This window comes from Bemisia tabaci, chromosome 1 (assembly GCF_918797505.1).
Source record: "Bemisia tabaci chromosome 1, PGI_BMITA_v3".
NCBI lineage: Eukaryota > Metazoa > Arthropoda > Insecta > Hemiptera > Aleyrodidae > Bemisia > Bemisia tabaci.
The window spans coordinates 50,614,242-50,636,563 of record NC_092793.1 but is presented as its reverse complement, the minus strand read 5'-3'; the positions used below and the strand labels follow the sequence as shown (position 1 = coordinate 50,636,563).

At 39.4% G+C, this 22,322-nt stretch overlaps 1 protein-coding gene across 2 annotated transcripts in view; it reads left to right on the top strand.

Moving 5' to 3' along the window:
• LOC109035577 (uncharacterized) overlaps positions 1-15,927 on the top strand; it is a 197,112-nt gene extending 181,185 nt beyond the window's left edge. For both annotated transcript variants that reach the window (XM_019049261.2, XM_019049260.2), the window contains one exon: positions 11,110-15,927. In XM_019049261.2, the coding sequence (XP_018904806.2) occupies positions 11,134-13,077 (1,944 nt within the window). In that variant the 5' untranslated portion in view covers positions 11,110-11,133 and the 3' untranslated portion in view covers positions 13,078-15,927. The remainder of the gene's footprint in view (positions 1-11,109) is intronic.
• The last annotated feature ends 6,395 nt before the right edge of the window (positions 15,928-22,322 follow it).

Here is a 22,322-nt window from a genome sequence, read left to right as displayed (position 1 = left end):
CCCCGTGCCTGGTTCTTGACTTTAAATCGATGTTGCAGCATAACTAGAGTGATTATTTGAGAAAACTTTATCGGAGATGATAGGTAATGCTTTTGAATTTGAGAAAAAAAATAAGTCAATTTATTTTTTGCTCCATCAATAACTTTTTCACGCGCTAGAATCATTGTCCCGAGCAACAGTCAGCAACAGTCAGGAGAGACATGGCAACGATGTAATAAGCTCTAAATGACTGCCGTAACGTTGAGGTTTTTCCAAAAACGACTTTTTTTGTTTTGATTGAATAGTTCACACGTCGTAGATGGCAAAAATTCTGAAATTCGCAAATTTTTGTGCAAGATTAACGCCATTAATGATGCCAAACAGAATGCTATACATGATAACTAACAGGGCGTCAAGCATACACACACACACTAATATCAGCTCGTAAAATACTTTCGAAGTGTGCGTTAGGGAAAATTTTCTCTTATTCCGATCCTCTAGGACGTGCTACTAAATATTCCGTGAAAAAAAACACCAAAATTGTCTTTACTGTTAGAGATAAGCTTAAAAAACAGCTTATTCCATCCTGTCCCGTTCCATCTTGTCCCGTTCCATCCTGTCCCATATGTTTCCATCCTGTCCCATGTCCCACTGTAGTGGGACAGAGTGGAAAACTGTTACAACTGAGACTTGCTTGTTTAAGCCCTGTAGGCGCTCTTTTCTACCGATTTAAGTGAAACTTGGTACCCGGGGGTATTTTTCAATGGGGAACTCGAATTTTTAGTCGAATTTTGAAAATTCGAAAATCCAAGATGGCGGACATGACCTAAAATGCTATCGCAGCGCCTAATCAACTGGGACTTGTTTGTTTAAGCCCTGTAGGCGCTCTTTTCGACCGATTTAAATGAAACTTGGTACACGGAGGTATTTTTCAATGGGGAACTCGAATTTTTAGTCGAATTTTCAAATTCGAAAATCCAAGATGGCGGACGTGGCCTAAAATGCTATCTCAGCACCTAATCAGTCGATTTACGCAAAACTTGGTATCCAGGGGTATTTTTGAATGGGAAACTCGAATTTTTAGTCGAATTTTCAAAATTCGAAAATCCAAGATGGCGGACGTGGCCTAAAATGCTATCTCAGCACCTAATCAGTCGATTAAAGTGAAACTTGGTATCCGGGGGTACTTTTCAATGGGGAACTTGAATTTTTAGTCAAATTTTTAAAATTCGAAAATCCAAGATGGCGGACATGGCCTAAAATGCTATCGCAGCGCCTAATCAACTGGGACTTGTTTGTTTTAAGCCCTGTAGGCGCTCTTTTCGACCGATTTAAATGAAACTTGGTACACGGAGGTATTTTTCAATGGGGAACTCGAATTTTTAGTCGAATTTTCAAAATTCGAAAATCCAAGATGGCGGACGTGGCCTAAAATGCTATCTCAGCACCTAATCAGTCGATTTACGCAAAACTTGGTATCCAGGGGTATTTTTGAATGGGAAACTCGAATTTTTAGTCGAATTTTCAAAATTCGAAAATCCAAGATGGCGGACGTGGCCTAAAATGCTATCTCAGCACCTAATCAGTCGATTAAAGTGAAACTTGGTATCCGGGGGTACTTTTCAATGGGGAACTTGAATTTTTAGTCAAATTTTTAAAATTCGAAAATCCAAGATGGCGGACATGGCCTAAAATGCTATCTCAGAGCCTAATCAATCGATTTACGCGAAACTTGGTACCCGCGGGTATTTTTGAATGGGGAACTCGAATTTTAGTCAAATTTCCGAGATTCGAAAATCTAAGATGGTGGCCGTGGCTTAAAACACTATCTCGGTGACTAATTAATTGATTTTTATGAAACTGGACCGGAAAACCTTGGTATAAGGAAAAGAAAGGAATTTTAATAGGGGTGCAATAGGGTTTCTCATGTATCTTAGGCTACGAAATCGAAAAATTCCTGTGTTTTTTCCATCGTGCACAGATTCTCCCGGAAAATTGACTCTTCTGGAAAAGCTAGACTTTTAAGGAAAATTCCGATTTCTCCGGAAAAATTCCGAACTTTCCCAGGATAAATCGCATTGATACACGTAAATGGAGGTGTTCTTCAGAATCAGCGCCAAAAATCTACTCCGAAACCATTGGCAAATCTTCTGAAAATCAAAAATAAAAAAAAAAAAAAAAAAAAAAAAAAAAAAAAAGTTGACCGGTGTAATTGTTATGTTAATGTAAGTCCTCAAAATTTCCTGGCTTTATCACCACTTCAGCGGGTACACGCCCACTCGAAGTTTTAAAATTCGGTGTTTTTGATCCATTTTGTATTGCAATATTCCAAGAAATAAAAGCTTCTTCTCGTGTGAAACGAAATCAGTGCGCATTCTGATAAACAGACGGAACTGTCTAAAAGACAAGCAGAATAAGCTCCAGATATCTTTCATGACAGATGAATTTTTTCTTAATTTTTTTGGTTCTGCAAGATATGAAAGGGTTACATGTTTTCAATTATGCTTTAATTTAGTGATCGACGATGCTTTTATGACAATTGTGTTCAATTTTTAATTAAAAGTATTATATGTCACCTCTGAGATGAAAATTTAGGAAATTAGGCAAAATTACGGCAAATTTTGGGAAGTGATACACTTGACGGTGGAAATTCGGGTTTAAGCCCAACTATTAAGCTCGACGAGCTATATTTCCTAAGTCTACACCTAATGATAGTCAAAATAAAGTTTGGTTTGCCCAAAAATTCAGAAAAAAATTTTGGGAGGAAATAGAACCTGGAATTTGACCCTTATTTGAATTCACCCAACTCCCGCGAACGAATTTCACTAGGCTTTCGTCTTTGGCGTTTAGCTTCTCCCCTTGTGGTCTCTTCTCATAATAATTCGGTCCGGGTCATTGGCAATTTCGCAGAGTCGAGTTCTCTTCTCGCAAGACTGACGGGAGAGGGAATCAAGAGCTCTTTGTCCAGGGTGTCTACAAGTCCGGAATTTCCGGAAAGTCCGGAAATAGTGCTGATTTTTTAAAAGCGGTCCGGAAATACTGAAAAAGTGCGGAATTTCCGCAAAAAGGTCCGGATTTTTTTAAATTTTTGTCATTTTTGTCGCAATTTCAAAGTTCTGAAATTCCTCTGATTTCGTCAAATGGAGGTACTGAAAATGTACGGGATTTTTCTGTTGGAGGAGGTACTGAATTTATTGAGAATGTACTGAAAAAGTACTGTTAAAGTACTTATTTTTGACCAGCCTCTTTTAGTAGGCACCCTGTTGTCGCAAGATCAAACCGCGCTATCAATCTATCTGGGTCATGGGTTTTGATTGTTGCGAATCATCGAATAAGCCATTTTTTTCAATATTTTTTTTCGAAGGAATGTTATTCAAGTATAACGTAACTACTACAAGTATTTCCTTGTATCTGTTTACATGCACTGAAAAAAATCTCGGTGTATTTACTAAGAAAAGGGTAAAATTACCAAGAATTCAGGGTTCTATTTGATCCCAGTTTTTTCTTGGTAAAATTACCATTTACGGAATTGGTAATTTTACCGAGGAATCTCGGTAAAAATATTGAACTTTCTCGGTAATTTTAATGGACCTTGGTAAAAACGCCCATATTTTTTATCGACTGTGGTTGAATTACCGAGATAAAATGGCAAAGTTACCGGGAATTGATAACCAATTAAAGTGGTATTCTTACCTGAAAAAAACATTAAAAATACCGGTTTTTAGGTTAGCTCACCAGTCTGTCTTGGTAAAATTACCAATATTCGATAAAAAAAAGTGAGATGGTAAAGGTACCAACGGACCTTAGTAAAAACGCCGATAATTTTTTTTCAGTGTGATATAAAACTAAACGAATTGCATTGAATTTACAGAGTAACGTTGGATACTACAATGATTATCTCTGTTTTTATCTATTATATTTGTTACTGTATTTCGTGGGCTGCAACTCGAGTATGCTTCGACGCTGTGTTGGACTATCGACGCGCAACGAGAGCGCATGAGGGATGATGTGACGAGGCCGGAGGATTTTGTGGAGGGTAACATGGGAGGCGGCAGCGGTGAACCAGAATGATTTGATTTATTCAACGAGACCCTTTTGTTGGAGCGAAAAGTGCATTTGGCACTTTGGCATGCTGCATGCGCACCGAGCCCCGAGCTCGTCCAATTGCACTGGATCTCTCTTCGAGTCCAGGCTTGCCGGCGCCAATTCTCCCGTGCTAAGGGAAAACGCCGTATGAACCTTCAGGCGTTGCCAAATCTCCTTTGATGAAACGCGAATTTCCTGATAAACTTGTCAACATTTTCCTCCAAATTTTTCAGAATAATTCTTTTTGTAATTTCACCTACAGACTCTGAAAATTTAAAGGAAAAATGTTCATAACTTTTCTCGAAAATAAGCATTTTTTGGAAGGAAATTTGGCAACCCTCACATGTTCATACGGCGTTTTTCCTTGGCACGGTAGAATTGGCGAGCGAGGTGGAATTCCACTTCCTCACACCAATACTTGTCCCGGGTTATCGCACACCTGTTCTAAAAAAGGGTCATCATAACCGAATTTCCACAACGGGTAGGCCACGTCATTAAAATCCTCATCTTCATTCCAGTGACGAGGCGCGAATGATCGATTCTCAATATTTCCCCATTCGAAGCTATAGCCAAGAATCGATTTTTAAGGTGCTCGTTGCGGACACCCTGTATATCGATCCTTTTCTATAGGTTTAAATGGCAGGTCAATCGATATGTCGCAAAGCGCCACGCCACTGCTTCATTCGTCACTACCGGCCGAAAAGGGGACCTTTGAAACACAAACCTTGCAAAGAGGACAACCTCTAGGCAGTATAATCCGGAAAGTCGTTAAGTGCTCCTCTAATTAGTTCTAGAACAATATGCAACTCTTAACAAAGAGTTTAAAAAGATCTTCGGCCCGCTCATGAATATAGATTTAAAATCGCCGTTTGGCAGCGGGGCAAAAAACAAATATTTAAATATTTATGAATTAAAAATTGTTTGGAATTCACTGAAAACTTTCGGAAGTTGCCACTTATCCGTGGGAAAAGTTTGAAAGTGCATAAATATACTGGTAAGTTTCATTAAATGCGTACTTTGAAAATACACATTTGCCCGAGAGTCTAAAATCTAGACCGGCAGTCAACTCACCGTGAAATTCACAAATTAAATCCAGAAAAGCCTCCCTCTGAAATTTTTGAGTGGTAGGGCGAGAACCGTTGGCGCACATCGTCTAAAAACATCATAATAAGAATCCGCTGCTATTCAAATTTTGGGATTTAACGAATTTAATCTAGCTCGCTCATTCCCCAAGTTATGTGCACTTCAATGACAAAGTGCTGTCAGAGCTACGTCACGTCGAATTTAAAGTTGGACTGAGTGGGAAGTGAAATTTATCTGACCGACTTTTTACCGCAAAAAAATTATTATGGTGCAAAAACACAACTCAATTTGTGGTTTTACACTTGTTCTGTATCATGCTTGAATTCACAAAAAAGATTAATACTGTTCATGATAGGTTTCCACAAGCTTTACTTAATTCGTTTTGCCTTATTTAAATAATTTATGCAGAGACGCGCGTCGGTTTTTTTTCTGTAAGACGGAACTTTTAGATGGATTACATTTTGCAATAAGGAACCACTATTTCTGGCCCATCTTAGAAACAACATCCATGCCATTGATTCCTCTATGCAGATATGTGCTTTTATGGGAGAGCCAGAGGTAGTGGTTCCTTGTTGCAAAATGTAATCCAAATAGCCATTACTGAGAGGCTGAATTTTTAGCATTTAACAAAGAGTGATAAAAATGTATGTACTTTTAAAACGTGGGTCTCCTCAAGGAAAATTGAAGAAACTCGCTGGATCTAGGAGATGGTGGGAGAGAAGTTGATAAAAGAACAAGAAACCTTTTCGGAGACGAGTGGTAAACTTGGTCAGAGAGAGGGCTTCTTTTATCTTTTTTTTCGCGAGGCAACTGAGCCTTTGACTAAGAGCCGATACTGGCGAGTATCACCGAAGCGTGGAAACAGGAGGAAAAGTTTTTTATTACACGTACCGAGCTTTTGCCGCCTCAAAGTGTCTGTAATATCCTTATTCATGCGCATAATTCAGTCTGATCTTGGCTAGTTGAAATGATTAAGGGCATACATGCGCATTTGTCATGATAATACGCGATTTCCCCCGAGTGATTTGAATAAACCCATAATAACATGCATTTAGGTCTCCCTAGTGAACCAGCTCACGTCCCGTCGACGTCGGTTACCGTCCTGGTGAGCTATGGAGCTTTCTCAGTCTTACACCCTCCTACTTTGTCTCCTCTCCCCTGTCGAATCATGCATGTTGCATTGTTCTGCGGCTTATCATGTTCTCTCCAAAGTTTCAAAAAATGAGGTTATAATCGACTAAGTTTCGCATACTCATCCACGATTCAAGAATTCACGTCGGGAGGTGTCTGAACTATACGTACAGAACTTTTCATGACCTCCGAACGACATCCTCTGAACATGTTTCTGGGTCGCATCTAAAATATGTCGAAGGCATGGTCTCAATGAGGTATCGTTTCGAATGTCGATGACTCTCTTATCCGAATGGTATTGAAATGAATATAGAAGACACTCGTGATCCGCGACGTATAGCTATCTGAACTTAGCAAGGAGTCTTTTATGACCTCCAAACGACATCTCTGAGCACGTTTATGAATTGTATCCTAAACATGGTTGGTAGTTGAAAATCGTATGTTAATTTGAAGGTGCCTTAACAAAATAAGATAAGTCGGTGACATAATTTGAAGGTATCATTTCTCTGACTTTTAATGAAAATTTGTTTAAATGTATCTATATAACATTATTCAAACTTTCAAGATTTTTTATCACGATGGAAACATTTGTGTAACATTTTAAGAATGTATCTTTGTCACCGATGGGCGTGTCTCCTTTCAGTTTTTTGTTTTTTGTTTTAGAAAGAATTAGTTATAACCTACTTCTCTTTCAAACTATCAAATTTGATGGATCTTATAAATTAGTTTCGATAATATTTAATTAGTTTCAAAGAACTCAAGACGGAGGATTTACGATAGATATTTAAACCTTTCCGTCATGAAGTTGATACCTATTGAAAATGTTTAAAAACATTTGAAAAAACTCTCTGTTTTCTCCTTTTTCTCATCCTCTCTCCTCTCCCTTCCTCTTTCGCCCTTCCCTTTTTCCCTCCCCCCTCTCCCCACCCCCTCGATCCCCAAATTCTGACTTGAACCATATCAGAATATCGTAAATAATAGATAATGGAATGATACAACTATTCAAGCTTCCATGTGTTGCACAGTATCACTCTCAATTGAAGGCGTTTTCCCCCTTGAGCCAGACTTTCCTTCTGACCTTACTCCTCACTCCTTTCTCTCTCTCTACCTTTCTTTCACCCGTTCCTCATCTTCCTCATACGCTGCTCCTCTGATAGACACTTTTCCTATTAGCTTCCAGACCCTCCCCTCACAAGTTATTGAATCCAGGAGTATGTAGGTCAAAGCCAGTTGGATCTTCACTGGATTTATTAGGTGCGTAAGCAGGTAAATTGGAGGTGAAATACGAGGTTAAGAGGAACTGAAAAGACGTGCTGCGCATTCAGGAGTAGGAATCTTGGGTGAGAAACGTTCGACAAAATAGCCAACACTCGACACTTGTATCTTTACTATCGGCCGAGCTCGCGGCGGGCATATTTAGGAGTTCATAAATCTTGACTTAAAAACGCTTAGCGCGAAAAAAAGTGAGTTATGAAGCTGCGTCTCGAAATTTAAAACGCACTCAATGTCGAAGCCCGGTTCATAAATGTAAATCACTCAGCAAACGCTTCGGGTGTTTCAAATTACGCTCCTGTGGTGGCCATCTACCTCCTCCCCCACCCGACAATTTCCCACCAGCCGCCGTTTCTCTCGTTTTTATCACTACCCTCCATCCCGCAAAACTCACCCTCGGTTGCCAACTCTTTCGGCGTTTACACCTGGAAAAGTATAGTCATCTACCTCAGCACGTTTACTGAATTCTTAAAATTCAATCCAGTCACCGTTTTCTTTATATTTGAGGGGCTTGGAGGACAAGGCGCATACAAGCAGTTCCAAAAGAAAGAAAAAAAGTGATTTCAACTTAATATAAGTTTGAAATGAATTCTGTGAAAAATTTACTGGTAAAATCTAATTTTTAAGCATCAAAAAATGAGTTTAAACTTCCTTTCTGCCATGAGGCTCCATGTAATTTTGAAACTTCAAACACATATTTCTCGAAATAGCAAAAACGGGACTTATGCGCCTTGTTCTCCAGGCCCCTCATTTCTTGTTGAACACCAGAACATCCAGCACACCACCATGATCGGAGTCTCCCTTTATAGTAGTTTGAACCATCGTACGTTGAACTTAATGCTTCGTGTGAAAAGAGATATAAACAAGAAAAACTGAGGAAATGAACTAGCAGTACTTAACGTTAGTACGTCAGGCAAAACAAGCACTCTGAAAATTTAAGCGTTGCGGAAAACGTATCCCTGAGTGCCTTTGTACCAGAATAATAAGTGCAATTTGAATATTGTAAAGGATCGATTATAATGACAAAAATGTCGATTTTTCTAGCAAAGATAAAATTAAGAGAAAAATGTATCAACCCAAGAATGAGAACCAAAAACCGTCAATACCAAGAAGTAGCTAATTCCTTGATTTAATTTGGGAATATTTTTCAAAGCTGTCTCTAGCACTAACTGCGTACGCGTATACGCATTTTATAGCTAGATGTAATCATCTGCAATCAGATTGTAGTCTATCAAATGAAGATATAGCACCGAATTCTGATCCTAACAACTCTTAATATCTCGCTGATGATCAGAGACATTAGATTAAGAACTTTGATCATGTGAGTCTGTCTCATATAATCCATCGTAAAACTTTCCCATCTTCGAAATGCAGTATTGTTTATTGCATTTCCAGGCTGTAATATAATATAAATTAATAAAGAGAGTTATTATCCCCCTCCCCCTCAAAAAAAAAAAAAAACAAAGAAAATCCAAGAAAAATTTGAGACCGATCAAAGAACTCCATAAGAAACGAATGAAATTCGATATTTGCATTAAAGTCCGAAAATATGGATTATTCAGATTTGAGAAAGTATACCGATGCATATAGCCCTGAAAATTATTCTGCTTAACCCTAATTTATAGAGTCAAGTCTTCCGTTTTTTGAAGATTTGTCCTTTTATATAATGTATATCAAACACTGAAAAACGCCGCACGTTTTCTGACGGAAGCATCCACTCACATCCATAACAGTAACAGTAACAATATTATGGGCAATAAAATTCAACTTAAACCCGGCAACTTTGCTGTAGGAAGCGTTTCAGATATTTAATTCAAGCCATACTTTTAACTATTTTGCGCGCCTGGCCGCCACGCTGGCTCAGAGGTAACTCCTCGTCAAGAGTTGGGTTGAATTTTAAATCAGCTAATTACACACGCGCCCAGAGACTATGCACGTCAATTTATTTCCAACATCAACTCAGTTCCAAAAACACTGCATTTATATTTAATTTATCATTGCATTCAAATTTTACCTCTATCCCCGTCGAGGAATGTGAATATTTCCGCAAGGATGGTTTGCAGGCCCGTCTTCGAGCTCCCTTCTAAACTGCATATGCATATAATGCTGGGGTATGTAAATACTATCTTTGTCCACTTTTCGTTAAGGGTATCCGTACAATTTTATTAGCTAAATAAAATACAGCAGAAAACACTATAATTACGAACTATTGTAAAGTAACTAATGTATGTAGTTGAATGGTCTACAGATAACTAGCAAGTAGACATGACAATAACGCACAGTCCGTCAAATGTTAGAAAGTGATTACAAAAATGTTTCCATTGACTCCGAAGTATTTTTAAAATGAGATCGAGCAAACTCTCTATAAGGTATTACATCAATTTAGGACATAATGTGTACTCACATCCCCGCTCCCGAACAGAAACGGAAATTCCCGGCATTTTGAAATTCGAATTTCCGAAAAACTATCACAGGGTAATACAAATCCTAGTTAATTTTTATAAATAGTCTTATTATTGCGTGTCTCTCATTCGATGGAGTTCGCCTTCGATGAGCCTGATGGCAAAATGAGCGCCTTGGGACCACGAATAGTTGCGCGCAGTAGTTTTGTTACATTCGCTCAGTCTCGGCGAGGAACAAACGTCGATTTATCCTCATTACTGCGTATCCTTCACTCTGTGGATCCGCCCTGAATAATCGTGGTGGCATTATGAGCGCCTTGGGAGCACGTATAGTCGTGACCAGTGGTTTAGCCACTGTCACTCAGTTCAGCAAGGAATACACCAGTAATATCATATCTTTTTTGCTATCACTTCACCCATATGTGTGGTGACGATCAGTATTTATTCATAAATAACTGTAACCATCTATCACGTACCTTTGAGCACCATAACTTACTGTGACGATCCGGAGCGATTCTTAATGTACCATGGCGAACTGGAATGATCCGTAACGTAACGTACCCATGTTAACACACACTTTTCACTTTTCATACACATTTTACACATACTTTTTCACAAGAGGGAGGACAACTAGAGTAGAACATATTTTTGATAAAGCTGGTTCTGTCGAGTTTGATCAAAACATTTGATTTTGAGATTCCGCGGGGAAGCTCTTTCTTCTGATGCTTACTTTTATTATTATTTGTTTTCCTTTTAGCAGGGCAACTCTCTTAAGTGAATAGTATAAGAGAAGAAAAAAAAGGAGTATCGATAGAAAAAATTGTCTCCAGAGCTTTTAGACACCACGAGAAGAGACTGCACTGAAAAAAAAACACACATTGGATCTAGAGTCTCGACTCTTAAAGACATCGCCAAGAAAAAATAATTTTGATTCAATCGGATTTTCGTTTAAATCAAGAACCAAGCTTCTCAATTTGAGCGGATTTCCAATGATTTAAGCAAAAATCTGATTGAATCAAGAGTATTTTTTCTTGTGAATGTTTTCAAGAGTCTGGACTCTAGATCCAATGCGTTGTTTTCCAGTGTGCATACCTCAGAGAATATAGGCACGCCATAGATCTAGAATCTAAAAGAAATGTTGAACTTTCTGTTGCAGGTCCAATGAACTTTTTCGCCTGTCATGGAGGATGAAGCGACGACGGCAGCAAGAAATGTCATGCTTTTCGCGCACAAGGACTTCGAGGAGGACGGCGATGCCGCAGCTGAAGAAGGAGACGGCGACGGGGAGGGGGGTGGGGAGGAAGAGGAGCTCCTCGAGAGGGGACCTGGACGAGGCCGGAAACTGCGCTTCAAGGTGTCCATGATTTGGGTGGCCGTGCCGCTTCTACTTTGGTCAGCGATAGCCGTGGGCAGAGGGAGCCCGATGTGTCCCACCGGGTGCACTTGCCGCGACGACGTTCTCGAGGCCTCTTGCACCCACGCTCAACTGGAATACATCCCGATCCAGCTCAACCCCGACCTCCAGGTCATCCACCTGAGAGGCAACCTCATATCTTGCACACCCGGCATCCTCTGCGACTTCAGCATCTACTCGAAACTCCAGCACATCGACATGTCCGAGAACAAGCTCCAGTCGGTCGGGAGCCGCAACTTCCAGTACCAGACCCACCTCCATTTGCTCAACATCAGCCACAACCAGATCTCCGCCATCGGCAGGGATGCTTTCAAAGGGCTCCGCGCCCTCAAACTCTTGGATCTGAGCAACAACAACATCGAGCGGATCGACAACCACGCCTTCAACGATACCGTCTCGTTGGAGACGCTTAACTTGACCCGGAATCGGATCGTCTCCCTCCATGGAGATTCCCTCTTCCGGAATTTGCCCAATCTCCAGGTTCTCATCCTCGAGCGGAACGAGCTCGTGGACGTCCCGAGCGAGGCGCTGAAGTCTCTGCCAAATCACGCGCAGCTCTCCTCGGTCCTCCTCTCCTACAACCTCATCCAGACCCTGAACGAGACTTCGTTCCCGTTCCCGCAGCTGAGCAACCTAACGGAACTCCTCTTAGCTTATAACGTCATCAGTGATATCCATAAGTCTGCCTTCAACTCTCTTCGGGATCTGACGTCCTTGGATTTGTCTTTCAATAACCTGACGCAAATCCCCACGCAGCAACTCTCCAAGCTCACCAAACTGAGCACTTTGGACTTGAGCGGTAACGAGCTGAGCGACGTGGGAGCGGTGTCTTTCAAGAGCTTATTCCAGCTCAGACACTTGGTGCTCTCTCGGATGCCCCGGTTGGTCAGCATCGACGCCCGGGCGTTCGTCGACAATATCCAATTGGAGAATATCCGGATATCGGAGAACCTGGGCCTCGAGCGGATCCCGCCTCGAATTTTCCACGGGAACCCGAATTTGAACCGGATCGAAATGCGAGGGAACTCGCTGAGAACTCTAGACGCCAGTCACTTTCCACTGGACCGACTTAAAGTCCTGGACATCTCGGAGAATCCGTTGCACTGCAACTGCTCCTTGCTCTGGCTGTGGGTCTTGGTGCGGCAGCAAATGAAGGCATCGGCCAAACCCGCCCCGAGGGTGGTTGAAAATATCACGGCGCCCGGCGTTAAGAGTCCGGACGCCTTGAAAATCACTCTTCACAATCTCAAGTGCACCTCCCCGGAGGAGCTGAAAATGAAGATGGTGGGCGAGATACCGGAGGACACGGTTCGCTGCGAGACTTCGTGGCTCACCATCGCCATGCTGTCGGCCACGTCTTTGGCTCTGCTTACGGTTTTGTTAATCGGGTTGTTCCTCATAATTTCCGGGAAGCGGATGAGCTGCGGCAAGTCGAAAAGCCACGAGACCTCCGGTTCCCTCGAGTCCCGCGGGGTCATGGTCAATTCCACGCGGACCCCCGTGCTTACCCTGTACCCGGATAAAGCTTACACGAGCATGCTCATGAACGGCTACCTCATGCAACCGGAGAGTCCCTCGGCCAAGCAAAATTATGGCTCCATGGAGCACTGGGACCCGTTCCCCAGCTTAGGCACCGCCAAAAAAGTCGGGAACGAGTACACGAACGAAATACCCAGAGCCAAGAAGGTCCCCCATATAGTGTATGTTTAAGTTTTCCCCCTCTTCCAATATTCGTTACCAGTTTTGTCTATTCTCTCAATTGTTTATATTGTAAATACTCAGATATATATTGTAAGTATTTATACTGCTTCGTCGTTCTTTGGTTTATGAAACATCTTTTTTAGCCATTCTGTACATAGTTCAAAGTTCTATTCTGTGCCATGATCCTACCGTTACAAATTTTGTTTTATTGATGATTAAGTCGGTCCGGAGTTAAATAACACTGAAAAAATAAATTTTTGTGGAACGTTTTAGTTTTATAAATAAATTGATTAAATTAATAGCCCCGAACAAATTTTTGGCCCCTTCAACAGAAATCGGTAAAATTCGGATCAAAATTCTAGTCTTGTGACCAAGTTCTTCAAAACTCATTGCGTAAACGGAGTTGAGTAAGTCAGCCCCGGTAAACATTAATTCTAATCAAATTTGGAATTCTCTTTAGGGAGATAACATTTTCTTCCTCGAGAACCATAAAATTAGTCAAAAATGAGATAAATATATGCTTGTTATTTTACGATCAAGTTCAGCTTGAGGATGCGAACAAGATATATGGCCAATTTCAAGGTGAAACATTGTAACTTCCAAACATTTTCAAGGCACGTGAGGATTTTTGAGGAATTTCTTCCTCCGTAAAAATAGGCCTAGGGCGGAGCGCATAAAGGAATCTCTATTGAATTGTCTCGGAAATAAATGTTTTACTCTTGATTTTTCAATACTTCCCAATTAAATAAAAGCTTTCAGTGACGAAATTTTCTGAGCCGTCCTCAAAGTTCAATTTTTTAAGAGGGCTTAGAAGCTTCGACTATATTGACTTTATTGTTGCTGTTCGATGAAGAATTTAGAAATCATTTTTTTTTGTACTACTAATAATCGAGCTGCCTATCAAATGCCGCACAGGGGCTGAAAAAAGTATCAATTTCAAACTAATTTCTATTCATTTTCGTCCTCGAATATCGTCTTATCAATCCGCTCCCTCACCAATTCAGCACTGACACGGCGATAAACACCTGATTGATCTTGACCTTGATTTTGAAGTCAGACGAATTTATTACAGTGTAACAGACATGCCTTATATGAAATTCAACAGAACAGAGTGTTTCTAAATTTATTTGTCTCTGCAAAATGAGTTTAGTTTAAAAACCTAACCTCAAAATGTAATTTTGTGATTAACATTTTAGTCATGACCTCGTGTAAATTTGTTAAATTAAGTAGAATCAAACTTATGTTATAAATCCCCAATTCCTAGTCCTTACATTACTTTATATATACTTTTTGAAAAGAAAATTCGGCTCCAAAAGTGACTCTTTGAGAATTTATCCTTTTTTTCATCAGCTTTTTTATCATACCATTTCTCACCTTATCGGTTAAAATTGATTTTAAAAAAATGTTTTTTTTTTATTATTATTTCTTCAGCGCATACTTTCACAATAAATTAAGTCGAAAATTCATTCTTAGAAAAAAGATAGGTTTACTCTGTAATAAAGATATTTTTACCTATACCTACACACAACAAACCAAGATTTGGTTCAATGCGGAGCCCATTTTTTCATTCACATAAGGAATTTTCATCATTCATAAAGCATGAAGGAAGGAGAGGCAGTATATGACGATATATGCAAAAAATGGAGGGAAAACAATAATTATTCTCTCTTCACGAAAATTTTTATTTGAGTAATGCGCAAAATGTAAAGCTTATTGGATCGAATTTCCGAAAAATGTTCGGTCTACACGGGTATTTTGTCACTGTCTATTTATGCGTTACAATTTTATTCGTTCAAGTGTTAAGTTTTTTAATTTGTTATTTAAAATTTTCGGTTAGTCTTATGAAGCACATTCACATCAGTTTTCAATTATTTGTTCATGAAAAACACGGTTTTAATGAGGACTTCTCCTTGATCCTGAATGTATTCCATTTACATAACATTCTACGTTCCTATTTTTTAAACTCGTCAAATCATTATTAAATCAACGCCGCTGAGATAGCGTAAATTGATTCCCCTCTTCAAAATTGTGGCATAATGACATTTAATGAGAGTCACGACATACGTACAAAAGGAGGGGGATTAATAGTCATGGAGAATTTCTTAAAATAAAAATAACAGCATCTACTTTCAAAAATCAAAACCTACTCGAGTTGTAAAGTGTGGAAAATTAGCAGCTTCAACCACCTCGCCAAATAAGATTACGCGCTTTTTTAATGTGACGAAAAATCAGCCGTCTTCAGTTCAGCATTTAAATACAATAATCAAGAAGGCTGTCGCTTTCTGAAAGTGCATAAACTTATCTTCGACGTTGGCTCTGAAAGAATAGATTAGCTCTCTAGCCGACACGAATTGAATTACCAAAGTAATTCACCTTATTAACTAGTTTAGTTTTTTTTTTTTTTTTTTTTTTTTTTTTATCATCTTCGATTTTTCAAATCCTATTATCGGTCATTTTGAATATTTCACTTTCAGATGTCGCGGGCAGGTTGGATAATATTTCTGCATAATCGATGTATGAGCCCTGGAAACAAAAAATCAGAAATATTAAATATTTATATTCCAAATTTAATTGACATGTTTAAAAAAGACACATCTAGCCCATATTGGGATGAGACTCCTAAATTTTTGTACATATATTTGCAAATAAAATATGTTACATAATATTATTGTGAAGTAAATACTAGAACTTATTTTTGTAAAGCATAACTCATTTGTTTTGATTTTTAACAATGTTATTTTGTAATACAAAATATTGTGTGTTAAAAGCAATATTATACTTACCATGAAATATACATCCGACTAATAATTTTCACTATTTTGTTCGTTCTTGAGTAACAAATTGTTCCTGCCTACCCGTTTCTTTGAGTATGATATAGAAAGAAAAACCCTTTCTTTTGGATTAAGAATCGTCTTTGTCTCTCTTTTTTGGTCTAAAACGTAAAATTGTATAATTTATACATCGACGGTGAAACTACCAAACCACGTATCTCGGTTTGCGACGTCGCAGACTTCCTGTCATACTTCATTTTTTAAATGAAAAACTACTTGACGTCCACTCTTGAAAATTTCTGTGATTTTTCCTCTTCGTGCGGAGAAAATTCTGTGAAAATTTCAAGGAATGATATTGATTTGGTCTACTTCAAAAAAATAAAATATGAGCGTAGATTTTTAAACACCGCAAACGAGATACATGGTTTGGTAGTTTCACCGTCGACATGCGTCAGGCAACAGGAGATGTAACGTGTAAACCTTTTTAGATAATTCTTTATAACTTCAAATTAGGGGAGCTTTTTACAACTTTCCTCATTTTTTGCCCACGGTTGGGTATCAGCGCACTCCAACTTATTCTAACTCACTTTAGTCCTACTCTCATTTTGTCCTTAATATCTCATTATTTATTCAGTCTTTCAGCACTACGTTCATGACCTTTTACTTACTGGTAAAAGAAGATGAAGATAAAATGAAGAAGCTAAAACTAACGGACTAAGATGGCACTAGGGATCTACATTTTCTACACGGAGGCACGTTCAGAGTAGAAAACAAGACAAAAAGACATATTGCCCACGAGTGGTTATAACATAACTAAATTTGTCAGCTTATTCTAAATATTAGCTTCATCCAGAAAAATAAATATATACTTTTTTTGTAAAATTCCTTCCGTAACCTGCAAGCTGTATATTAGCGTTGAAACCTCAAACAACCTAAACACATATACTCATAAGACATAAAAAATTTTGTGGGAATACATGGAATTAGGGCCAATGAAAATCAAGGATTTGCCGTTTTTTCCACAAATTTTAATGTGTGTATAACTGGCCAAATCACGCCTCATACCTGTGTGTAAATTAATCAAAAATAATTAGTTCCATTAATTGTATGATAAATAACTGTAAATTTGAAAGGGGGAAACGCTTTCAAAAAAAATGTGTAACTTTCAGTAGGTAACTTGTGTATCCTGATCATATTTTCATTCAGAGCAATATGCATGCATGAGGAGTTGCTATACAGGGTGATCCAGAGTTAAACGGCCAGACTGCAGGAGCGATTTCTATGGGTCAAAATAAGACTCTTTTGTGGTATAAAGTTTTTTTCCAAAAGTGACCCCAGTTGGAGTTACGCTCTCCCCCCCCCCTAAAAAAAAAAATTAAATTCGGAAAGTAAATCGTTTTTCCCTCATTTTGGCAACGGTTGTGAACCAAATCTCATCAAAATTTGTAGTTTCCTGTACTTTTATGCCCTGAATTCCTAAATGATGTAAAAAAAAATCGAAATCTCGATTTAAAGTGAAGCGGTTTCGGGGTGTTTCGGCTCCTGCAGTCTGTCATTTTATCCCTGGATCATCCTGTATAGATTAAAGTTCTGGAAGATGCAGTTCCTTCGTCATTGAGGGTTTTACTCGAACAACAAAACATCTGATAAAAAAGTATCATCCATAACCAGCAATTAAAGTTTTAAGACGGCAACATTTAACGAGAGCTGAGTTAAAATTTATTTAATCTTTTTTCCAGTTCAGTGAGCTAAAATCACACACAACCACATCACCTGGAACGTTTATTGGCAGGCGTATCGGATATATATCTGGCCGTATTTCTGCCTAGAGGAACTATGTGCTTTAAGACATGAGCCCTGAGACCCATAAGAATACATGCATAACAGGGCTCACGTCATAATGCACTTAGTTCAGTTTGGCAGAACTACGTCCATCTGAGAATGCTTCAAAGACGGTGAAAACCCTAAAGGTAATAACTATCAGCTTTTCTCAAACGCGGGTTCGGAATTCAGCGGCATGGTATCTTCCATCTCTTCCCAGAAAAAAAGGAAAATGTTGTATCCACACTGCCACGAAATTCGCAGTATTAGGTTTTTCAATGGAATAAGCTTCTTTTCCCTTCATGCTCACAAGATACTCAAATTGAAGTGCTGTTTTGACCTCGATCTTACGTTGATAGATATCAAGTAGATATCAATCCTTCACACGCTGGAAAGGAAGGATTGGATGATTTCATATCAGCTAACCCAAATCGGTATTGTGCAACAACTTATTGATATTGCACTCCCATAATTGGAGATGTGCTCTGACTATTTGGAGTTGTTCCAATGAGTTGGTGCACAACGTAATGCGTTAGTTTGTACAATACTAATAAATTAGTGCGCAATGCTACTGAGTTAGTTGCACAATACTCAAAATTAGTGCACAATGTTAATGAGTTAGTTGTACAATACGGCTGCGATAGAATTGCGCGAATGCCCCCTCTTTTACCTTTTTGGATTTGCATAGAATTGCGCGAATTTCTCTAGTACCGAAAACTCACATGTTTGCGTAAATATTCAATATTCAACGAGGAAGCGTTAATCCGGCAGCCTTTGTGGTAGATAGCTACATCGTGGAAGACTGCTCATTCCCTATTCATTTACGGGCAAGTCTCTCTTCGATGGATAGCCCTCGCAGTACGATTGGCCCAGAGAGCCTTCGTAGACGTTTTAAAAGTAAACTAGGGGCCTCTGGCAACCAACCACTAAAAAAAAACTACACGTAAAAAATCGTAGGGCAACCATGTTCAAGTTTTATAAGAGATGGATGGATTCAAAACACAACGGGCACACCCGAAAGAAAGCGTATATTTATCTCTTATAACCAAAACAAAATTAAATATCATCTGAGTTTCCAAATTGTTACAATGAGGATAAATATTTCCCATTTAATTATGGTAAAAACTTGAGCAGAAAGTCAAAAATGATGACTCGCAGTCCAACAGCATTTTTATACATTCTTGTAAACGCTGATATGCGTTCCAGGCCAACTGACCGACTGCACTGCGCTTGGCGCAATGCGAGAAGTATTCATGCAGTCTTGTAGGCGCTGATATGGGCTGTGCGCCGACCGCACTGTTTGGCGCCATGCGAGAGGTATTCCTAGAGTCTTGCAGGCGCTAATGTACGTTTAACGCCGGCTGCACTGTTTGGCGCGATTATTCGAACTCTCGTTACAATGATCGCGGCATCGGATAACAGAACTGAAAAGGCCCGTATTTTGACGCCGCATAAGCATTTTAACGTTGCCTCGTTTCTCCCGATTAAATATTTTTTTTTCGAGAAAAGTCACGTAAGTTTTTTATACCCTCCACCAATATTCAATCATATCACTTCATTTATCATCAGAAGGTAAGACATCGATGATTTGTCAACGAACTAACCTTATAGCGTAACATAATAATGCATTTGCCAAACTTCTACCTTAAATTAACTTCATTTTTAAATTTGCGCATTCCTGTAGCAGATGCTACAACCTTTCGCGCAATTCTGCATTACCGGTACAATACTAGTATGTAAATTAGTGTACAGTTCGGACGAATTTCAGTTCACTGTATCGAAATCATTATTCAAATTTTTAATTATATTTTCATAGTTGATATCTGCCGTTGAAATCGTACAGTACACTGTCATACTCATAGAAAGGGGAAAATAATTCTGTGTTATTACAAACAACTGAAAAAAACAGAGAAAGGAAAAAAGGATAATATGGAAAAATAAATATTAAAAATCATGAGTTTCTGAATGGCCAAAAAGCAATGCCTTTCCTCAACCAAACATAAATCGCCGAATTCACATTGCCATCCGAGAGGTGGTGAGACATACAGTTTGATGCACCAATAAAAATGAACAGTTGAAAAAAAAAACACACATACGCAAGTGGTTGAAAAAATAATAAATTTCAGTTTCCTGAGGATTTTCTGAAATACAATGAAGTTTTGATCAGCTCGAAAGGAGAGAAGGATAACAGGAAACCGGATGAGACCGTACAACGCTGAATTAAAATCCGCGGCCAAAGAAAACAGAATCGACAGTAAAACTTGAGAGATAAAAAAGTTTAGGACAGCTTGATCGAATTGTCAGCGTTTAAGAGGAGGCAACCCATTTTCGTCACATTCTTATGCTCTCCCTCCGGTTTCCTCTTGACTGGAAAACTTTCGGCGCCACCGACCCAACGCCAACACCGCAGCGCGGTGCCAAGACAAAACGACGCATGAACATTCGAATATTGTCAGCTTTATTCTAAATTGGAATCTTTTTCGATAACTTTTGAGTTTTTCAATTTGAATTTCTGAGGGAATCCAATTCAGGATTTCACTCCGGCGTGTTTGAATGTTTTTTAAGGATAGCAATAAATGTGACCATAAGAAGAAAACAGATAAATTAAGCACGAAAAATAGAAGCTTTAATGGACTGCGTTAAAAGGAACCAAGCCACATCAGCTATTGCCAACTTTAATTGGGCAATTTAATTTTTTACATGAAAACGGTTGTGCGGATTTTCGTGCAAATTTCAGTAAAAATTCTCCATAGTTTGAAGCAAATTCCTCAAAAATTTCAAAGGAATCCGCACAAACGGTCTCTCGTAAAAAATTTAATTGCCCAGTTAAATTTAGCAATAGCTGATGTGGCTTGGCTCCTTTCTGTTTAACTCGGTCCTAATCACGAGAGACATTTGTTTTATTATAGCGTTACCTTCAACAATACAATTTTAATTTTTTTAATTAATGAAGATATTAGGTATTTAAAATAATAGAACAAATGATTTTCAACGTAATTAAACAAGTTATTAGAAAAGGAACTAAGTAGCCAACTAATAACCGTACGTAATTGGGCATAAAAAATGTCCATAACTTTTGCATTCGGCCCGTCTAGGGTTCCTGATACCAGGCGGGAATGCGGAGTCCTGTGGAAAAAGTGTGGGCCCACCCTCTATTTTACCACCTCGTCTATCCATGAGTTTCCAGTGGCGTGGCGTGCTCTGCAATGTATCGATTGATCTGTCCTTACACCTATGGATAAGGATCGATAGATAGGGTGTTGGCAACGAACACCTTAATAATCGGTTTTTCACCTTAGCTTTATATCCAAAGTTATCGATAGTCAATCAGGCACGTAACCAGGCTTTTGTTTCGAGGAGGGCTTGGTCGGGTGAGCGGAGTTCCCCACTTCCCCCCTCCCCCAACTAAGGGGGGGGGAGCTCAGGGAATATGGAATACCTCCCAGTTCAGGGGGTGCCCGGGGCTCCGGGGGCCTCCCCCGATAAATTTTTGAAATTTTAAATCTATTTGGACGCATTTTGTGGCTTCCGTGACGCAGATGTACCATCAATTTCTGCGAAAAAAGTTAGTTTCTTTCTTTACTTTCGGCTTAAAATACCGCCATATTTCTGCATTCAACACATCTGGAATATTTTTGAAATCGTAACTCTATTCTGACACATTTTGAAAGGTCAAAATTCCTATCCATCTCGCCTTATCTTGTTCTCTGTCTCTTCTTTTCTTTATTCTTTTCCTGCTTTTTTAACTTTCGGGGGGGGGGGGGCGGGGGGGCGGGGGGGCGGGGGCGGGGGGCGGGGGGCGGGGGGCGGGGGGCGGGGGGCGGGGGGGCGGGGGCGGGGGGGGGGCTTGAGCCCCATGAGTTTTACAGTCCAACTTATAATCCTCAATCTAAAAATTCAATAAACTATCAACATATTTTTTACGTACTTGATTAGACAAGAGACACGGATAATCTGTACTTGAAATATGAATCCAACAGCATATTTTAGCTTACACTACTTAAAAGTAACCTCTAAATTACAGAAATTATCATATCTTAATAACCCTTTTATCAGGCACCCCTTCCTTTTTTTTCCAAGCCCCCCCCCCCCCCCCGGATACATGCCTGTCGTTCATGCGTCGCCACTGTAAATTTCCTAAAAAATAAAGAAACAACTTAAAACGGGACTAAGGCCGCAAATAATAAACATAAAATAAAATAAAAATACCCGTGACGTTTCGCAGGGATCACACTCGCATTTTCAACCGGCAAAAACAAGAAAATTATAAAAAGTTAATAGTGTCCTTCTTATACTATTCTTGTTTTTGCCGGTTGAAAATGCGAGTGTGATCCCTGCGAAACGTCCCGGGGTTTTTTTTTTTATTTTATTTTATGTTCATTATTTGCGGCCTTAGTCCCGTTTTAAGTTGTTTCTTTATAAATGTTTCGGGCCGATTAAGTTTTTTTTTTTTTTGAACAATGAAGATGTCATCGAGAGAAATTTGACAACATTCGAATGGTGATACGTCGTTTTTCCTTAGGACAGGAGAACACTTGATCCGTCTTCAATGGCTATTGTCCCTCCCTCGCGCGTGGGGGGGGGGGGGGGGGGGCGGTCGCGGCCGGCACACCGAGAGCAATAAAATGCCGAGGATCGCGCCGTGACTTTATTTATTTTATA